Source organism: Eubalaena glacialis, chromosome 13, assembly GCF_028564815.1.
Source record: "Eubalaena glacialis isolate mEubGla1 chromosome 13, mEubGla1.1.hap2.+ XY, whole genome shotgun sequence".
Taxonomy (NCBI): Eukaryota; Metazoa; Chordata; class Mammalia; order Artiodactyla; family Balaenidae; genus Eubalaena; species Eubalaena glacialis.
The window spans coordinates 28,197,841-28,219,871 of NC_083728.1; the positions used below are offsets into that span (position 1 = coordinate 28,197,841).

At 37.4% G+C, this 22,031-nt stretch overlaps 2 protein-coding genes across 2 annotated transcripts; one reads left to right on the plus strand and one right to left on the minus strand.

Annotated features, from left to right (window-relative positions):
- The first annotated feature begins 2,348 nt into the window (after nt 1–2,348).
- On the plus strand, nt 2,349–4,218 carry DEFB127 (defensin beta 127). The gene is made up of 2 exons (XM_061209676.1): nt 2,349–2,397; nt 3,965–4,218. Exons 1-2 carry the CDS (start codon nt 2,349–2,351, stop codon nt 4,216–4,218), a joined length of 303 nt encoding a protein of 100 aa, XP_061065659.1.
- A 13,954-nt stretch (nt 4,219–18,172) lies between these two features.
- DEFB128 (defensin beta 128) lies at nt 18,173–20,762 on the minus strand. The gene is made up of 2 exons (XM_061209923.1): nt 20,714–20,762; nt 18,173–18,405 (listed from the first exon to the last, which is right to left on the minus strand). The coding sequence occupies exons 1-2, from the start codon at nt 20,760–20,762 to the stop codon at nt 18,173–18,175; spliced, it is 282 nt and encodes a 93-aa protein (XP_061065906.1).
- Between the last annotated feature and the right edge of the window lie 1,269 nt (nt 20,763–22,031).

The window sequence follows — 22,031 nt, forward strand, 5'->3', positions numbered from 1 at the left end:
GTGGATATTGTGCAAATCAGAGTTAACATATGAAGACAGAGAATTCTGAAGGCCAGTGTATCCTTGACAATATAAACATCTCTGGAATTAGCAAGACCCTAGGCTTTCAAAAGTCATGCAATTGGTGGAAGTTTGAGACAGTTTTACTACAACTTTCCTATTAATCAGGAAAATCCCATAAGCTGATATCTGGGATAAACAATAAAGCAATTTTAATTCAGCTATAGAAAAAATTTAGAATAGTATACAACGTGTTCCCAGATGTTTTCTTTAGATAGTAGTAATGCTACTCATTATTTTCTTTCTTCTCTTTTGTTTTGTATTTCCAGATTCTTGTTAATAGTGTACAAGTTATATGATAAAACTATTTTTAAATACTGTTTTTAGTTGACATAAAAAAGAAAATAAAACAAAAAACTTTCAAATAAACATGCTTCCTGGCTGACCCACTTAAATAATCAAATAATTTGATCTCAACTCCTCAACTCAATAGAGCCTGGTGGGTGAGTTATCCAGAAATTTATCACACTTAACATCCTTTTATAAGTAGTATACTAAAACAATCTGTACTTTTAAAACTCCTGGTGGACTTTGAGGTCCTTAGATTTAGCAATAAGTACTGATTAGTGATTTCTTCCTCTTTAAGAAACATCATGTTCTTTATTCATCCATCTTACTCATGGGAACACCTACTCCCTACTATATGGGATCAATCTAGGAGATTTTCCAGGCTCATAGACTCTCAGGCAGCAGGGGATAGAATAGACATACACATATACATATGCATGCACACATGCAAGCACACACACATTACTGAAGTGGGAGTAAAGAGACACAATTTTTTCTAAGATGTTCTTTTAATGTTATCTGTGGGACAAAGGAGTGTGAGTTTCCTAATCAAAGAGATGGTGAAGAAGACAGTGCAGGTTAGATATAGAATGTTCTCCTCATTGTAGAGGCAATACATTTTGTTAATATAAATAAACTCTTTCATCTTCAAAACTCAAAGATCAATTTTTCAGCCCTACCCTCTTTGTATTTCTCATCCTATCTAGAATAGAGTCCATGATTTACTTCAATAACTAGAACTCTTTTGTTCCTCTTCTTTTAGTCATTTAAGTCCTTGGGCACACCACAAACCTGTATTGACCTGACTATCTGTTGTGTACATTTCTGTATTTAGATAGACAAGTGTTGCTGGTGGCATTACACAAAAAATACATTGATACTATGTAAATTTATGGTAATCAATCTCAACTAGCTCATCTACACTGTCCAGAGGCTATTTTATTGAACTGCTCACAGCCAGAGCCAGAGTAAGAAGTCATTAAATTAAGGTGATAGAGATAGTATAATCTCCAAAAGCTTATTCCATAGATGATATTAGTGTCCTGGTTTGGATCTAAAATTAACTGCCTTGATTCAAACGGATTTCTGGATTGGTCTTAGACATGAAAATGACTGAAAGCAATTCAAAGGAAAGTCTATTAATCTTCCGATAATCTTTCAAAAGGGGTATAATGCCATAGAAATCAAAGCCTGAGTAACAAAATCATTCACATAGTTTCCTAAACCTGCATTAATAAGAAATGTGTTGTCAAAGTAGAACAATCCCCAGAAGAATTTTCTCCCAACCTCCTCCAAGATATGTCCACTGAGATCAATGGACAGGGAAATCTTCCCAGAGAGCAGACCAGAAAGATACAAACTAACTAAAGAATTCTCTACACTGGCAGGAAATAAACCATTGCTATTTTGGTCCATCAGGATGATGCTTTATGCTATGTTATCTCTGTATTTTCTCCCCTTTTTGCTATTTCTAAATGAAAATTTTATTGTAGTCATCCTTTTAATCTTCCGTCATTGTATATTGCTTGTCTGTAAATTTAGCTAGGATATAAGGATAAAAATCGGCTACCATTTGGACTGGCTGAAGTGATAGACACAATACCTAGAGACCTAGACTTAGCTGAATGCAGTCAATGGAATAGGCTTCATTTATTCTATTTCCTTATTCATTCCTAGAAGTGAGTACATGTCTACCTTGGTCTATCTGGGCAGACAGCCAAAGTAGAGAAAGCACAGAGTTTTCTCACCAGCAGTCGACAGCCTACAGAATGGCATCAGGTGTGATGGGATGGAACACACTGTGTCTCTGAATTCCATGTGTGGGTAAACAAATTTCCTGTGCCTGCCCACATGATAAAAAGTCCACAGTTCAGAAGTTTAGGGGCACACTTCGTATCACAGCAACTGTTCTGGTTCAGTGCATAAGAATCTAAGTCTCTGAGGAAGATGACATAGTGGACCAAGAGCCTTGGCTGTCACCTCCTCTGGGAAGCCTGGCCATGAGGCTCCTCCTGATCATTGCAATTCTGCTGTTCCAGAAGTTCACAGGTAATCCAGAGATTTCCAGGGGCTGACTCAAACCACGTTGGTTTTATAGTGGTGAGCATAGCTGCCTTCCAGGGGCTCACTCAAATCAACAATGGTTGGAGTACTTTCAAGAACCCAAGGGAATTTTATAATTCACAGTAGGAAGAGATAGGGCCCTAAGGATGGCTGAAGTCTATCCAATGTCATCAGAAATTCCCTCTTCCTGAGCTCTTATACTATGCTACTTTTCTTTGAAAAGGAGTATTCATAGAGCTGAAATAGGTCATAATTTCTTTTGAGAAGGACTCATTACAGAAAGACATAAGACCAATATCTGGGGATGCCCTTATTTCTTTGGATACAGTTTTTACTCTGGCACCCAGCCATATTTTCTTCCAATCTCATACTGTAGATATATTTTAATCTATTTTACTACAGTGTGTGAATAGTGGAAGGAGAACAAACTTTGGATTCAGGTTTTAGAAACATGCCTTCAACATCTACTAGTTTATCAACTTTGGATAAAAGGTGAAAACTGGCTGAGCCTTAATTTCCTCATTTGTGGAGATAATGACACCTGGCTCATAGGGGATTTATTAAATGACAAAAACATGTAAAACATCTAGCACAGGGCTTGGCACATACTAAAAACTTTAAAATTAGCTTCCTTTCCTTTTTCAAAATCAGATCCCTTATATTTGTCCCTTATTATAGGAATAATAATGGTCTATCTGTAGCCCCTTAAGCTCCTAAGAATCAAAGGAATCTCTAGAACCTGGTGTTAGAGGCTGCATCTTTGTTCTCAGTCTCATCCTCTGGGGTTTATTCCAGAGGATAGTACAAGCCCCAAAGCCAAAATGTGAACATCCTAAACTCAGATTATTGAAAATATTTAGGATCACTAAAGTGGACATATCAAGGTGAGCAAAGGTCGGGAGGAATTCTTTCCTCTGGAGATAGAAAGAGAATGAGGGGTCACAGAGGGATAAAACAAACCCAAGATTGTTGTGATGACATAGAAGCCAAAAGAAGATATGCATTGACAAAAATGTACAATACTGAGAAGTAATGGGGGAGGAAGAAAGTTGAGGGGAAAAATATCTGACTGGACCAAAAAAAAAGTCATTCTTGACCATGGTAGCAAGTATGAACCCAAGAGCAGAGTTTGATTCAGACATAAATACCTAGTAACAAATTATTGTATTCTGAGCAGTGGTAGGGAAGTAGTACTCTGGAAGCATTCAAATAGAGGCAGATTTTCTGAGGTTCTCAGATGGAGCATAGTTCCATAGCCTGAAATCAAGGATTCAGCTCCTTTATTTTCCCAAATAAGATCTGTTGCTCTTGGTGAAGTCCATCAGATGTAGGATGGAAACCCAAAACCTTAGAGGAATAAAATATGAGTGATCAGTTAGACATAAACACTGAAGTTCACCCTCTTGGAGAATCCTCTGTGGAATACTACTGGTATATGTTCTGTGGGTCTCCCATATACCTTATCCCTACAAACATTCTCTGTCTTCCCTATGACTAAAGTTGCCTTTTGTTTCAAACACTGACCTTGGCCTATTGTTCTTTATGTGCACAGTAACCGAACAACTTAAGAAATGCTGGGGTGAATACATACGAGGATTCTGCAGGAAAATATGCAAAACAACAGAAATACGTGAAGTACTATGTGAAAATGGGAGATATTGTTGCCTCAATATCATGGAACTGGAAGCACGTAAAAAAATTACCAGACCACCTCGTCCAAAGCCAGTGACATATGCATTTACTTTTCCACAAGAGTATTATGCAGATGAACAGAATTATACAAACTCCAACAAAAAGTTTACATAAATCAAGCACAATTTTCTGTTAGTTTATTTCTCAACCTATTCCAATAAACTGAGGTGAAGAGGTCCACATCCTCTCCCTTCTTGTTCCTAGATCTCAGTCTAATAAATCTCATTGCCAGTTTTCTGACTCATTGTTCTTTAACCAGAGGTTGAACACTCAATATATCAAATGATGAATTGATAAGGACAACTCAGAACCTCCCCTTGAAAAGGGGATACAACCAGTACACTAAAAAATCTATAACATGGAAGACTGGAAGGAGAAACTCAGGAAAGTAGACCTGTAATTCAGGAGAGGGAAATATGAAGCTGAGTATTCAGAAAAATATGTGAGTGAGTTTAGGATTAAAGTTGTGCCTTGTGAAATGTGTAGGATTTCAACAGGTGAGTGTTAGTAGAGAAGGTAATTTGAGTGAAAAAAATGAAATCAACAAATGGAAGGAAATTAGAAAAGACAGGACATTTTAGGAGAATATACATGCATTTTGTTTGGTTTAAGAATAGAGTACCCAAAGTTGAACTATGGGGAAGTCTAATTTCTTTAGTTCCTGTGCAAAAGCAGTGAGCTGGGAAAATAGAGAAGAATAACATTCCACTATTATGGAGCTCACCATATAAGGTGGAGGCAGACATAAATATGTAACTCCAAGACAAAGTTTTTAGTTGTTTCTTTGCTGTTGTCATTGTTTAATGTGTTACCACTAGTAACGCATCCTTTACTGGGGTGACTGGAGCCATTAGGTGTTTGGAGGAAATGTAAAGGACCTAGGAACTGGTCTGAATTGCAGTATTGTATGAGATTTTATCACTGTCTTGATATGCAAGATGACATAATGACTATCCATTTATATACTCAACCTAATTCTTAAAGATATACCTTTTGGATGTGATTAACATGAAAAATTTCTTTCCAACTACTTTTCACACTTATTTTTCAGTTTTGTTTCTTATATTATTTCACCACTGTAATATCCATCATGAATTTGTGGTATGTGTTCTCTTAATTATCCTCTTATCTCCTGTCCTAGGGCTGGGGCAGGGGAATATACAAGATGAGCCTAAAGTATCTTGTAGTGCCAGAAAGTAAGGACATGCTTTAAAAATCAGAAGGATGCTAACACACCATTGTAAAGCAAGTATACACCAATGAAGTTGTTTAAAAAAAAATCAGAAGGATGGGGCATATTAATGGGACATAGGAGTCACTTTGAAAGAGTTTTGAATGACCAAAATGGGGACAATTTGAGCAGTAAGATAAATAACATAACATTGGATTATAATACAAGGTAGAAGCAAACATCCATGAGTCCATACTGATATGAATAAATAATTAAATAAATAAATAAATGGATGAGAAGAGACAGTTTTTCTGTACAGAAGAATTCCAAGTAATTTATGTAAATGCTTCTTCCCCAAGGAGGTGGAGCTTCACCTCCCTCTCCCTTGAATATGGGCTGTACTTAGTGACTTCCTTCCAAAGAGTAGACTACGGAAAGGGGCAAAAGGGTCACTTTACAATGGGTAAACCTCATAAAATCATGTTTTAGATTTTATGGAAAAATCATATGGATAGCATGAACGTGTGATGTGATGCAAATGGCACTTCACCTTTGCTGTCTTCCTCCCAAAAACCCATAACCAAGTTTGACAATGAGAAAAACCCAAACTGAGTGGCATTCTGCAAAATATCTGACCAACACTCCTCAAAATGGTCAAATTCATCAAAAACAAGAAATTTCTGAGAAACTGTAACAGACCAGAGGAAGATAAAGAGACATGACAACTAAAGGTAATGTGATATTCTGCATGGTCTCCAAAGACAGGAAAAGGAGGTTAAAGAAAAACTATTATAATAAGGGCAGAGCTTAATTAATATCAATGTACTTAACTGTGACAGAGGCATCATGGTCTTATAAGATGTTAACAATAAGGAAAACTGGATGAGGAGTATACAGGAGCTCTCTGTACTATCTTTGTATTACTTTTCTATAGATAGAAAACTGTTCTAAAGTTAAAAGTTTATTTAAATTAAAAAACTAAACACAAAATCAATTTGGCAGGAGTCTCTGTTTTCCTATTTATCCAAGAGCCTTCGTATTATACCGTCATTAAACATTTGATGGAATCAACTGAGATTCAACTCTTTATAGGAAGTGTACAAATTATAGGTTGTTTCTTGAAGACTTAAAGGACAATTCTCATTTTCTATTTCTTTAGTTAGCTTTTGTATTTTTGCTTTATTATTTTTCCCATTTTATTAAGATTTTCAAATGTATTTCCCTAAAATAATTTGTAAAGTCTTCTTTTTCTTTTTAATGTCTGTAAGATATATAGTGATGTCTACTTTTTCGTTTCACCATTGTTTGTGTCTTCGCTTTTTTCTTGATGTCTCACTATTCACTTATTAATTTGATAAGTCTTTACAAAAACCAAATTTTCTTTACTAATTTTTGTTTAGTTTCCATTTCTTTAATGTCTCTATTAATGTTTTTATTTTCACTTATTTTTCAAACAACTTCACATGCAATAAAATCACCTGTTTTAAATGTGTAATATAGGGCTTCCCTGGTGGCACAGTGGTTGAGAATCTGCCTGCCAATGCAGGGAACATGGGTTCGAGCCCTGGTCTGGGAAGATCCCACATGCCGCGGAGCAACTGGGCCCGTGAGCCACAACTACTGAGCCTGCGCGTCTGGAGCCTGCGCTCCGCAACAAGAGAGGCCACGACAGTGAGAGGCCCACGCACTGCGATGAAGAGTGGGCCCCGCTCGCTGCAACTAGAGAAAGCCCTCGCACAGAAACGAAGACCCAACACAGCCAAAAATAAATAAATAAATAAATAAATAAAATTACATAAATAAATAAATAAATGTGTAATATAATGTCTTATTTCTACTTTGTTAGTTTTAATATGCCCTTTTTTCTAACATTGTTAGATGATGTTTACCTCTCTTATTTTTAGCCTTTCTTCATTTCATACATGAGCATTTTTAAAAATTTGTTTATTTTTTTATTTTTGGCTGCATTGGGTCTTCGTTGCTACGCGCGCTTTTTCTCTAGTTGCAGTGAGCCGGGGCTACTCTTCATTGCCGTGCGCGGGCTTCTCATTGCGGTGGCTTCTCTTGTTGCGGAGCACGGGATCTAGGCCCGCAGGCTTCAGTAGTTGTGGCTCATGGGCTCTAGAGTGCAGGCTTAGTAGTTGTGACGTACGGGCCTAGTTGCTCTGCGGCATGTGGGATCTTCCCAGACCAGGGCTCAAACCCGTGTCCCCTGCATTGGCAGGCAGATTCTCAACCACTGCGCCACCAGGGAAGCCCCGCATACATGAGCATTTTAAAGCTATAGATTTTCCTCTCTACATAGCTTTAGCAATATCCCACAAATTTTTAGCATATAGTATGTTCATTATTATATTAAAAACCTTCTCATTTTTCTTAGATAAGAGTACATAAATAGAACTTAGATTACATGAGGACTATGGGGACAAATATTGACCATGAAATTTTCTCAATTGTAATTACAAATATAGTAATATTGCTTTAATTATATGTAAACAAAATCAACTAAACATCAAAACTTAAAACAAACAGAACATATCATACACAGAAACGTTTACACACTTCTCCTTCATACAGTTTGTTTTCATTATGATCCTCTGTCTTGCCATGAACTTTTATGTGGCTTAAAACTGGCATTTATTTTTCTTTTATATTGACCTCTGTTATGATTCTTCTAGTCCTGGACTTTCTACATCAGTAAATTTTTTACAATTTTTTTTACTTACAAAAGTTTGCTAATACCATTATCTATTAATACCATTATCTATTAACAATTTCTCTTTGTCACCATCATTTCAAAAGTGAAAGAAATTTTACCACCAAGAAAGATGTATAAATGACATAGTAGGAAAAAAAGTCAGATTTTTAACTAAATTCATCCAATTTCTTAAAATCTCATTGCATTATTCTAATTTTTCTAATTTTATTACAGATTGGTTTAAACTTTATCATGAACTACATTGGGGTACATGGATCCTTTTAAGAATTCAATTATTTAGTTTTTAAATTCTCAAATTCACAATTTATATAATTACTGATACTCAGTGGGCAGTAGTCTTCTAGGGTGTATCTACTACACTATGTCTTATCTTCTATAATAACTCTGAATCTAAACTTCCTTCAGTTATTTTTTTTGTTTCTGTAGTTAGGTGTGGAAGGTGTTTGCTTACCTGTCTCCTCTATTTTAATAAATAATGTATACTGCACATCCTAATGGTTAGTGTTTTTGTCATTTTTCATCTGCTTGTGACAGATGGGCTCTTGGTCTGCTCTTGAACTCTGATAATAGTGATAGTCAATACCCATTCAAAGATCATTATGTCAAAATACACTCAATAGTTCTGGAAGTTTCTAGACAATCTTTCCATTTTTTTGAAGCTTGAGATCAATCCCACAGCCCTGTCCCACATGAGAGTCCTGTACACCAGTAATAACGTGTCTAAAAATTCCAGTAAAAATATTAGATTTTAATATAATGTATAAACTATTATATTAAATATAAATGATCTCAATAAACCAATTTTAAAAGAGAGATTAGGGGCTTCCCTGGTGGCACAGTGGTTGAGAGTCTGCCTGCTAATGCAGGGGACACGGGTTCGAGCCCTGGTCTGGGAAGATCCCACATGCCGCAGAGCAACTAGGCCCGTAAGCCACAACTACTGAGCCTGCACGTCTGGAGCCTGTGCTCCGCAACAAAAAAGGCCACGATAGTAAGAGGCCCACACACCGCGATGAAGAGTGGCCCCCACTTGCCGCAGCTAGAGAAAGCCCTCGCACAGAAACGAAGAACCAACACAGCCAAAAAAAATTTTTAAATAAATTAATTAATTAATTAATTTTAAAAAAAGAGAGATTATAAGATTGGATTAAAAAAGAAGACCTAACTATTTGCTGACTACCAAAAAAGCTCTTTTAATATTAAAAAAATATAGATAAAATGTTTTAAATTACATATAGCATTAATTAAAAGAAAGCTGAAGTGGCTATATTAATACTGGGCAAAGTAGATTGCAAAACAAGGAATATTAGCAAGGATAAAGAGGGACATAAAAAAGTTAATTTGCCAAGAAAATATAACAACACTAAATGTGAATGCAACCAAGAATAGAACTTCAAAATAAAAACTGGTGGAACTAAAAGGAGAAATAGAGAAATCCTAAATTATATTTGGGGATTTCAACACTCCTCTCTCCATATATTTCTCAACGTATTGTTCTCCTCTTAATCATCACCTTCCTCCTGCTTTACTTGCATTTAATTTTCTTTTTAAAAATTTAGGGGTTTTATCTCAATAATGTACAGCCTCTAAATAAATGCAGGAAAAGCATTTGAAACATTCAATATCTATTTACAAGAAAACCTACAGACAATGTGTCTCTTTATTGCCTGCACCAAGGCTGACCAATCTGTCCAACAGTTTCCCTACTGGTTAATAAAGTGAACCACAAAAAAAGTCATTTTTCATCCAGTTAAAAAAAATGTTAGTACAATCTGAACAACCACAGTGCACTGGTAAACCAGCTCCCAAGGTGGGGATACGGACCTAAAGTATTTGCTAATTTCCTTGTGTAAATTCTCCCACATAGCTTATTTCAAGCTATAATGTGAAGTCATTGACTATGGAGTTGGAAAGAGATGCTCACAATAGGCTCTATCTACTCAGTACAAGCCAACACCAGCACACTGCTACCCAGTATGCTAATGCAGCAATCAGCACCTGTGTTACTCACTAAGAACCAGGCAGCTGCTGCTGCTGCATGAACATGGCCTCTTGGCTCCTCTGACTGAAGGAGCTTTCCAGAGCCTGGTAGACAGCAGTGTTAACTGCACTCCTGCACAACCTGGATGCCAGGATGCATATCATGTGGTCAGCGCACACAATCCTCATTCACTCCCACCCCCCAGGTGAGGCAATCATATTAGGTTCCAAGTCTGGAGGGGATGTTGGGAATCAAGCCTCAGGAAACAGTGAGTGAATGAAAGAAGTGACCTCAGAAAAATCCTGGGATGCAGTCAGGACTGGGGTCTAAAGTGTGCATAAGCATGTCAGTGAATATGTGCAAGTTCTGAATGTGTGTGATCTTGTGTGCAATAATGGGTTGAAAACAACCAATCACATGAGGCAGTCTTAGAGGGGAAAGTGTCTTAGAGTCAGAAGATGTCCCTTCCTCCATTTCAAGCCACTAGAGTTATAGTTCTAACCTGCACAAGGGAGGTGGAAGGATAAAATCTTTGAACTGGATACAAGACCGGAATTTTGGAAAAGGAAAAAAGTGGACAAAAATTTGTAGAATCCACCCAGGACATAAGTTGTCAGGAAACACTACTCAGCATAAAAGGGGAATTTAATATAGCTCAGTTAGGAAGAAATCATATATATACACATATATAATGACTTATAAAAACATTTATGAGAAACTTTAATAAACTATCTCTTTTTGCCATGGCACACTCATTATACCTTCCAATAATGCAATGTCAACTCGTATTAATGTTTCCTTTGCTTCATAAAGTCCCGCCAGTCACTGTCTCCCCAAACCCTCTTGCTATTAGTTGAAGAAGCAATTAACACATGCTTGAACTGACTGAAAAATGAAAGTGGTGCTTAAGTTAAATAATAAGTAAAGGGATTTTAAAGGACTCTATGGGGAAAGGATACAGAGAGAGAATTCAATGCATAGAAAACACCCTGTGCTGAGGCCCTGAATTAGAAGGAATATGGTATATTCCCAAAAAATGAGGCTTGTGGGCAAAGAACAAGAGAAAGGATGATGTTGGAGAGTTACTTATTAGGTTAATAGACCATGTTAGAGATTTTGATCTTTAACTGAAGAGGAATCGGAAGCCATTAAATATTTTAAGCAGGGAGTGATGTGGTCAGGTCTGAACTTTTTAAATCACATTGTACTGAATGCATAAATGTGTTGAAACTGGGAGTAGATATGGAGAGAACAGAGAAAAGGTTATCACCATGGGCCAGGTGAGAGGTGGTTTGGACCAGAATCAAGGTAGTGAAGATGGAACAAAGTGGGTAGATTCAAGAGCTATTTAGCAGCAATAATCATTGGATGTGATGGGAGTGAGGATGACTAACTCCCTGGTTTCAGCCCACAGTGATATGAGAAACTGGGTTATGGTGGTATCATTCACTGAAGGATAGTCTATATCCTTGTGTTTCCTCATTATCACAACTCCAACTTCTGTTTGAATCCCCTTAAATGAATTCTGGAAGCTATGGATTGAACCTATAGTATAGTTTTAACTGTTATGGCACACAGAGTTGACAGTGAGTGCTCAGTGAGATCCTAACAATATACCAAGATGGCAGTAGGATCCTACATTTGATGTACATAGTAACTCTGTTGAAATAATAAATAAATTTTTCTTTATTTAAATGACTATAGATGGTGTTGATTCTGCTTTCTTCAATATAGTCACCAAAGTCATCTACTCCCTCTTCCTAGAATCCACTGACCTTGCTACCATTTCATACCCCAATTCACTTTTTCCCCTTATCTAGCCCACTCATGGAGGGAAAGGAGACTGTGTCTTTTCTATGTCTAGGAATATGGTGTGCTTGGAGATGAATTGGCTCTCTGAAGCTGAGTCAATGCCCTGAGAAATGCAGATTTTTTTCCTTGGACTGTGACCTAAGAGAAGTGTCTCCATTTTTTATCAATAAGTGAGCACTATAGGTTGTAGTGCAGTGTGTCTTCACAATACACCTGTAGCAGGAAACTGAGAGTTTCATGCATTATCTTAATGTGTGGATCAGAATAAGTCCACCATGTAATGAATGAATGCTGGTCAAGTGATGCAATAAAAGTGAGTTTCTATGGGAACAAATTGTTGTATTCCAGATGCATAACCCATTTGTGGTCTTATTTAGTCCTGATATAAATTTTAGTAGAGGCTGTCCTCAAATTTGACCCAAAGCATTTCTCTTCATCAGTGTTAATGCTGTGTTCCCTTACTGCTCTCAACTGCCAGTTTACCCAAATTCCTAGTCAGAATTTCAGAAAGAACCCCCTTGAGTTACTCTGCTGAGTAACACATTCTACACCTGGTAGCCCTTGGATGAACTGCACTGTCAGATGCCCATCCCTGTGCAAGGTATAGCCTAATGCTGCCTTCCAGAGGGAAGGCTATGAGTAGAACAATTACAGCTACAAGGAAACTATAAGGATGACAAGCACTGAACTAACTAACACACTGGAAGCTCTATCAGAATCTTCTATTTCCTGAAATATACAAGCATTTACCCAGTGACCCAAGATAGAAACCTAAGAGGAATGCTTAAATCCTCTCTTTCCCATTCTCTGGTTCCAAGTAATCAACAAATTTGGTTGAGTCTATCTTCTAATTATTTTAAAAATCTAGGCTTACCTCCATATATTTTCTAACATTGCCTGCAAACAGGCATGCATCATATCTTACCAGATGATTGCAGCTCCTTCCTGTTCTGTTTGCCCTCAGAAGTCTTTTCTCTCATCTGTCCCCTACACTATTCTCTGAGCTACATTTATATAATAAAACTTTATGCTTTTATCTATTTCAAACCTTTCAAGTTTCCTCTGTTTCCTACAAGGTCAAGTCCAAAGATGTTTAAAAGATAAGTCTGTAGTTTCACTTTTCATTTTTTTCCCAAGCCTGAACATCTTAGCCCGTATTCCCTAATTAGGCAGCTCCCACCTTAGTAGCATCTCTAAGAACAGGCCAATTAGTCTGAATCTGTCCCTGAAAATCTACTTTAGTTCCAGCAATATTAAAGGAAGAGGTTCTCTGCTCCTGAATTCTTATTTCAAAGCTGGTGTAGTGGACATCTGTCAGGCTTCTCAGCACTTTTCCCACACTGTTTTATTTTAGTAGTAGGAATGAGTCTACATTCCAAAGTTGCTCCCAGGGTATAGGCATGTGACCAGGCTATTATGAATAATGATGCAATGAACATTTATGTACAAACTTTTGTGTGGACATATGTTTTCCTTTCTTTTGTATGTATAACTAAGAGTGAAACACTCAGATCATATAGTAAATCTATGCTTAACATTTGAGGAATTGCTAGACTGTTTTCCAACATGGCTACACCATTTTACATTCCCATTAGCAAGGTATTAGGGTTCCAGGTTCTCCACATCCATGACAAAACTTGTTGTTATTTGCCTTTCTGATTATAGTGATCCTAGTGAGTGTGAAGTGCTGTATCAATGTGTTTTTTTTTTTTAACATCTTTATTGGAGTATAATTGTTTTACAATGGTGTGTTAGTTTCTGCTTTATAACAAAGTGAATCAGTTATACATATACATATGTCACCATATCTCTTCCCTCTTGCATCTCTCTCCCTCCCACCCTCCCTATCCCACCCCTCTAGGTGGTCACAAAGCACCAAGCTGATCTCCCTGTGCTATGCGACTGCTTGCCACTAGCTATCTATTTTACGTTGGGTAGTGTATATATGTCCATGCCACTCTCTCACTTTGTCCCAGCTTACCCTTCCCCCTCCCCATATCCTCAAGTCCATTCTCTATTAGGTCTGCATCTTTATTCCCGTCTTGCCCCTAGGTTCTTCTGACCATTTTTTTTTCTTTTTTGTTTTTTTAGATTCCATATATATGTGTTAGCATACTGTATTTGTTTTTCTCTTTCTGACTTACTTCACTCTGTATGACAGTCTCTAGGTCCATCCACCTCACTACAAATAACTCCATTTCGTTTCATTTTATGGCTGAGTAATATTCCATTGTATATATGTGCCACATCTTCTTTACCCATTTATCTGTTGATGGACACTTAGGTTGCTTCCATGTCCTGACTATTGTAAATAGAGCTGCAATGAACATTCTGGTACATGACTCTTTTTGAATTATGGTTTTCTCAGGGTATATGCCCAGTAGTGGGATTGCTGGGTCGTATGGTAGTTCTATTTTTAGTTTTTTAAGGAACCTCCATACTGTTCTCCATAGTGGCTGTATCAATTTACATTCCCACCAACAGTGCAAGAGGGTTCCCTTTTCTCCACACCCTCTCCAGCATTTATTGTTTGTAAATTTTTTGGTGATGGCCATTCTGACTGGTGTGAGATGATATCTCATTGTAGTTTTGATTTGCATTTCTCTAATGATTAATGATGTTGAGCATTCTTTCATGTGTTTGTTGGCAATCTGTATATCTTCTTTGGAGAAATGTCTATTTAGGTCTTCTGCCCATTTTTCTATGTGGTTTGGTATGTAATTATCTGATGGCTAGTGATGTTGCACATTTTTTTCATTTGCTCAACTCTTCTACTATTACATGAAAGTCTGTTGTTAGATGGTTCAATGTGTTGAATTATATCATTATCTCTAAAGGTACCCAGCTTTCATCCAAATTTAATCTGTTCCTTTAAAATTTTGTCTCCTGGTGAATTGAAATCACCAAAGCAATACTCAATTTGATGACAGATTTTGGCCTCCAGAGCAGCCAGTTTTTCATTATCACCATGTTTAGCCATTGTGGCTCTTTAAGGTCCCTGTCTTCCAGAGCCATGCCAGGCATGTGATCACGAACAGTAACGTGTGGCAACATGTGGACTTCCCAGAGCCACTGCTGGCTAACAAGTGTGAGAAAGATGGGGGCCATTTTAGGTTCATTTTAAAATTGGGTTATTTGTCTTTTATTATTGAGTTGCAATAGTTCTTTATATATTCTAGATACAAGTCCCTTATCAGATATATGATTTGCAAAAAATTTTCTCCCTTTCCGTAGATTGTCTTTTTGCTTTCTTCATGGTGTCCTTTGAAGCACAAAAGTTTTCAGTTTTGATGATGTCCAGTTATTCACTGCACTCTTTTAAAATAAAGACTTAAAAAATAAAGATAGGCTACATGCAAACTCTGGGGAATGTGATGTGTGTTTGTGCAAGTCATCAACTGTGTTACTTGAAATATGCTCTTTTTTATTCTTTCCCAGCATGGTAAAGCTTACCATGCCACTATTCTACACTAAAGAATACAGATATTTTGCTAAATTTTTATTTTACTACTTCAAAGTCATTCACTATATTTTAATTTAGTGACACACCATAATTCAGCTACTTATAGCCAAGATAACAGGTTTATCTACTTTCTTGATAGGGCCCATAGAAATAGCAGACCCAAACCAAACTTGGGTCTGCTGACATGGGGTTGTGGTGAAGGAAAATGCAACATTTATTGAAAGGCCATGCAAGGAGTATGCATAAAATGTTTAAACTCCTTGATTGCCCTCAGGGAAAGGTTTCTAAAGACTGGGTGAAGGAGAGGGTTGGAGGGTGCTTGATCAGCTTCCATGGACATTCTTCTGATTGGTTGGTGGTGAGGCAATTGGGAGTCAACATCATCAACCTTCTGGTTCCAGCCAGTCTGGGATCTACATGCTTGTGGGCAAACTACAGTTCCACCTGGTGGGGATTTCAGCATCTGCAAAACAGCTCAAGAATATGGCTCAGAATATTATCTATAGCCCTTGAGGAGGAATTAAAGGTCCTTGATTTTGTTTAATGGCTAAAATATTATTTTGTCTTGCTTGACTGTTTTCCTTTGTTTCTGCGTTTTCCCAATTCTCTGATTAAACTTGCTCTTTGGAACTCAGGGAAGGCTTAGGAGGCTAAAGTTTTTCTACAAATAAAGGGCAGATGGAAGACATGGGAGAGGAGGTCTGTCCCAGGAAGGCCCCATGAGGTCCTGCTTGGTTACATATTCCCTGAGGAGGACTATGAGCAAATTTTCTAAGAAGAGGTGAGTGTGGGTAGGAAATGATTAATATCTCTGACAGCTTTCATGAGTATTGTCCAAGACTCCTAGGGAGATGGGTGGTTCCAATTGCTGACACTAAGTAGAACACTTTACCTAGAACATTTGGCAATTTAAAAATGTTCTGTGAATAAGATTTTAGAGAATGCTATAAGACAGATCCAAGAAAAATAAGGTACCCATAATACAGCCTATACCAAAGTGAGCATAACAAAAACATGGGATTTTAATTTAATTTTGCATATAAAAATAGGGCAGACAAATAAACATGCATCTAACAATACAAACCACATCCACTTCTCCTATGAGTATGGCAGGGATACAAGAAGGATAATAGGGCAAAAGTCGAAGCAAAGAGTAGATCCATCCCATCAAAATAGAATTCAAGGCTTAATTATCTGTTCTGTTTATTATACCCCACTGTCCCAACTCAGAAGACATTTCACTGGTTGATCCAATACCACCTTAAGCCAAAATAGATTATTGTATCTAATCTATCAATGGACTTATGCAGAGTAGAGGACACATATAAAGACAATGGTCAAGACCCATCTTCATGTTATAGTGCCAAAATGAACCCTCCCTAAAAATGCCTCTGATGATCCACAGTGATGGAAGACTGAAAAAGAGAGGAGCTTGTGAAGTGCTGCAATACAGAAAGGGCTTTTTAAAGTCTTTTTTAAAACTCCTCTGAGAATTAGGTTGATATGGTCATGTATTACCTTCCATGGTGCTGAAATCAACAAAAAATTCTAAAATTGTATAATCCAGTCCAGTCTTTTTTTGCTATATACTTCTCCAGAATTCTCAAAAGCCACAACTACTAAAAGGAAGGTCCTTTTAGACTCTTAAAATAGTAACATATCCATCTAAATATTTGTCTCTCTGTCCTCTCAGTGAAACAATATGGTGAGCTGCACATAGAGGGATAAGGCTTATTGATTTTTTTATCCAAGATGAGTAAATGTTAGCTCCATGAAAGTTATTTATGACAAATACTTCAAGCAAGGAACATCAATGGATGTCACCACAAAAGTTTCAGTTCTGTTCATTTGGAGAGCATTTCTTATGGTCATGACTTACTGAAATTTTATCTAGTTCCTGAAGAGCTTTTTAAATATGTCCTTCTCAATTTATAAGGCTTTAAATTTCACACTATTTCTTTAATTTTTTAATTTCAGCTTTATCGAGGTATAATTAACTTACAAAATTGTAAGATATTTAAAGTGTGCATCGTGATGATTTGATATATGTATACATTATGAAAAGAATCTCCCCCATCTAATTAATTAATACAGCCATTACCGCAAATTGTTTGTTTGCTTGTTTGTTTGTTTGTTTTGGTGAGAACACTTAAGTTCTACTCTCTCAGCAAATTTCAATTATAGACTACAGAATTGTCAACTATAGTCACCATATTTTACATTAGAACCCCAGACCTTATTCATCTGAATAGCTAAAAGTTTATAAATTTCACACTATTGAAACAGACTATGAAATGCTTTCAAAGATCTTACGAGTAATATTTGCCTAATTGTGTCAAACGGACACACCTTAGTTCAAATTGCTACTAAAAAAGAGTTGAAGCATGCGTGTTAAATGAGCTTCAAATGATGTATTGGAATTATCACTAGCTGTCATCACTGCCCATTAGACCTGCCCCAATAACCATTGTGAAAATATTCAAATGTCTTGCCTTCCCCTAATGAATTCTTGGTTGTTAGCCAAACCTTCTGTATTCATTCCCACACACACAAAGCCAAGACATTCAGATCTGCTTAGACCTAAGAAGCTTCATTAAAAAGAGGAGTAACATGAAATGCTATGAAATATTACCTCAAATAGAAAATAGAGGGGCTAACTGCCACCTCTACTAATGTGTTCACTTCATATCTGTATCACCCATGTTGCTACTATAATGCTTGGAACATGAAAAATATTCATTTATGTTTGAAGTGTTAAAAAATGAGTGAATACATTAACAAATAAATCCAGGGAAAAGCATAGGACTTTATTATGCAGAGAATCAAGTTCACAAAAGTAGATAAATCTTTTGCCCTTGCCTGTTGGATTAGGTGGCACTTTTGGTTTAAGAAGAGTGGAGACCAGTGGAACAAGTGCTTGATTTATAGTGGAATTGTGCTAAGTGTGACAGTGGGTAAGATAACATAGTCCAACTTCAAATCAGGCTTCCTTGAAGGTTCAGGTGGCTCTGTGACTTGTTGATATTGTCTCTTTTCGTCATTAATACAACATAATTTTCCATTTACACATGCTATTTCATATGTTTCTCCCAGTTTGCATTTCTTCCTGCAGTAACCTGATATGTTACTAAAGCATTTTCTGTGTCGTGCTGCATCTATGCACAGGAAACAGCAATGAACAAGATTAGTTCCTGAGGCAGAGAAGAAGTTATGTGGTTCCCCACAAGCTATGACCTCCTGTGGTCCCAAAGTGAACCTTATGCTAAGAGAAAACTCAGAGCCTCCTCCTTGAAAATCGTCCCAAATTAAGACATCCAAAACCCCAGGTTCCTAGCCAATATCCAAAGTCAACATCCTGTCAGCCCTACCACAGTCCAGTGTCCCCAGAGAGTACCAACTTGTCACCATGGCACAATTCAAAGCCAAATTAACTTTTAAAAGAACATCACAGATAGAACGTTTAAAGTTAACAGTGTAATTGGGTTTCACACTCACTGACATGGACAGCAGAAAACTCCCTTTGCCAATACCTCAGGGGTCTCAGCATTTATTGCTGTTGAAAACTTCCCTCATTCATCCTCTATGATTTTTTCACAACCTGACTCTTCCATCTCTTCTCTCTCTCTCTCTCTTTCCCTCTCTCTCTCTCTCTCTCTTTCTCTCTCTCTCTCTCCATCCTCCTTTTGATCTCAGATAAATGTGTTGTCCAGGAATCAAACTCAATTCCATGTATGCCTGTCTTCCCAGACATTCAATATGTTACCTATTCAGAGCATTGCATTGAGGTCCTAAATCTGCTTTTCCAATTCTTTCTTTACCCTTGTACACAAATGTGGACAAGCCCACAGAATAAAGATGAAGAACAAAGACATGGTTCTCCCTATTCTAAATTCCAGAACCAAGGAGCATCTTTAAAGGTTAAAAAGATATATTTTTTAACATCTTTACTGGAGTATAATTGCTTTACAATGGTGTGTTAGTTTCTGCTTTATAACAAAGTGAATCAGCTATACATATACATATATCTCCATATCTCTTCCCTCTTGCGTCTCCCTCCCTCCCACTCTCCCTATCCCACCCCTCTAGGTGGTCACAAAGCACCGAGCTGATCTCCCTGTGCTATGCAGCTGCTTCCCACTAGCTATCTATTTTACATTTGGTAGTGTATATGTGTCCATGCCACTCTCTCACTTTGTCCCAGCTTACCCTTCCCCATAACCATGTCCTCAAGTCCATTCTCTAGTAGGTCTGCGTCTTTATTCCCGTCTTGCCCCTAGGTTCTTCATGACCTTTTTTTTTTTTTTTTAGATTCCATATATATGTGTTAGCATACTGTATTTGTTTTTCTCTTTCTGACTTACTTTACTCTGTATGACAGACTCTAGGTCCATCCACCTCACTACATATAACTCAATTTCGTTTCTTTTTATGGCTGAGTAATATTCCATTGTATATATGTGCTACATCTTCTTTATCCATTCATCTGTCAATGGACACTTAGGTTGCTTCCATGTCCTGGCTATTGTAAATAGAGCTGCAATGAACATTAGAGAAATGCAAATCAAAACTACAATGAGATATCATCTCACACCAGTCAGAATGGCCATCATCAAAAAATCTACAAACAATAAATGCTGGAGAGGGTGTGGAGAAAAGAGAACCCTCTTACACTGTTGGTGGGAATGTAAATTGATACAGCCACTATGGAGAACAGTATGGAGGTTCCTTAAAAAACTAAAAATAGAACTACCATACGACCCAGCAATCCCACTACTGGGCATATACCTTAAGAAAACCATAATTCAAAAAGAGTCACGTACCACAATGTTCCCTGCAGCTCTATTTACAAAAAGATATTTTTAAGACCACAAAAAGACAACCTACCTTCCTACAATAGCAAAGAAGAAGGGAACTCTCACTGACAGAGCTCCCACCATGAATTTGGTGCTTCACATTTGTAAGCTCATGTAATCCTCACATGAAATAAAATCATTATGAAATTGAGTCATTATACTCACCTGACAGATGAGAAAACTGATTTTCAAAGGGAATAATTAACTCATTTCATACAACTAGCCAATGATGAGGACATATTTTAACCTCACATCTACATGACTCCAAAGCTTGTACTATTCACATTACTGTTATAGTGTAGGCTGAAAATGAATTTGGAAAATGGAAAAAGAGATGGCCAGATTCCTGGGTGAAAACTATGTTCAACATTGTAAAGGTAATTCTAGATGATGGATTCCTTCCTGCCTTTGGAGAGGACTTCTGATAGTACAACCCTGATTTCTTACCTCCCTGGATGTTGTCTTCTAAGACACAGACTCAAGTCAGGGTCCGACGACAGTGAGTACTTTTGATGATACCAGCAAGATATCAATAATCTTGAAGGCCCTGCCCCCATTCCTGTGAATAGTAATATTTCCTAGAATTTCATGGTACATTTGGACACGTTACCTTTGGATACCTCAAACAGCAGAATAATGAGAACCAGAAACAGCTTCATGTTTACAGACTTCCCAAGACAAATAGGCAGCAGAATTTCTTTGTCCAGTGACCTGTGTCACACAGTCACAAAGAGTCTTTCAAGATGAGACAGAGTTTTGGGTGCTAGCAGGGTTCTGAGCTCTCATTTTAACCCACATGGAAGGACAGGAAATCCAAGTCCACCCCCACTTTCATTCCCAAATATGGAGTTAACAGTCACAGAACATTTGATCACATCACACTTACTCCTCCTTCCTCAGGATATGAGCCCCCAAAGAGCAGGAACAATGATTTCTCCACCTGGGCCATCAACCCACTTGGGTCAAGGTTGGTTGGCCATGTATCCTGGTTTGTGTGGGACTGTCTTAATTTGTTCCTACTTTTCCAATATCCGATCCAGCTAGTGCCACCTTTCACTCACAAAGGTAATCCATTTGGAAGAATAACTGAATCATCAACTAATCCATGTAAACACATAAGCACATCCAATAATCATTTTTTTAATGTATGAGACTTCCAGAAAATCCTCTAAGAGAAAGATTGCTTTTAGGTTTGGCTAGATAAATTGATGTTATTTCAGAGTTTCCCATAAAGTCTTACCCATCCAGTAAAGCTCAATTCCACAACTAAAATCTTTCAAAAGATCAAATCTCTTTAGCACAGTGTCCAATTTATTATGAACTGGTCCCCATTCACCTCTCCTGGGTTTTTTTATGGAACCACTTTTATTTCTGCCAAATTAGTGTGGGTGCTGCTACCCAACTTACTTCCATAACATGTTTCTTTGCACATTTAAATCCCTCTATACAAATATTACACCCCCCATCCCATCTACCTAATTGGCCCTGTTGAGCTCCTAATTTTCCTTCAAAAACAAGTTTAATTATCTCCACAACTGTGAAAGTTTCCCTAACCCAACTAAATAGAGCTGCAAACTCTCTTCTTTGTGCCACCACTGCATCTTGTAAATATTTTTGTTGGTGGTCACACCATGTCATGTTCTAATTATTTGCAATAATCTATGAGCCCCTTAAAGGCAGGCCACTGGTCTAATTCAGTTTGGAGATCTTAACACACGGCACAAAACTCACACTATATTCTCAGTATATAATTACAGGATGATTTCAAAGTACTGAAAAAATTATTGCTAAATAAAATACCCCCAAGACAGGGACTTCCCTGGTGTTGCAGTGGTTAAGAATCTGCCTGCCAATGCAGGGGACACGGGTTTGATCCCTGGTCCAGGAAGATCTCACATGTCACGGAGCAACTGAGCCCATGTGCCAGA

What these genes read in the sequence shown, in the direction of transcription:
- DEFB127 (XM_061209676.1), top strand. Translation starts at nt 2,349, where the DNA reads ATGAGGCTCCTCCTGATCATTGCAATTCTGCTGTTCCAGAAGTTCACA. An exon ending in GCTGTTCCAGAAGTTCACAG is followed by an intron (nt 2,398 to 3,964) that starts GTAATCCAGAGA and finishes TTATGTGCACAG; the next exon opens with TAACCGAACAACTTAAGAAA.
- DEFB128 (XM_061209923.1), bottom strand. Translation starts at nt 20,762, where the DNA reads ATGAAGCTGTTTCTGGTTCTCATTATTCTGCTGTTTGAGGTATCCAAA. An exon ending in GCTGTTTGAGGTATCCAAAG is followed by an intron (nt 18,406 to 20,713) that starts GTAACGTGTCCA and finishes TCCTGTGCATAG; the next exon opens with ATGCAGCACGACACAGAAAA.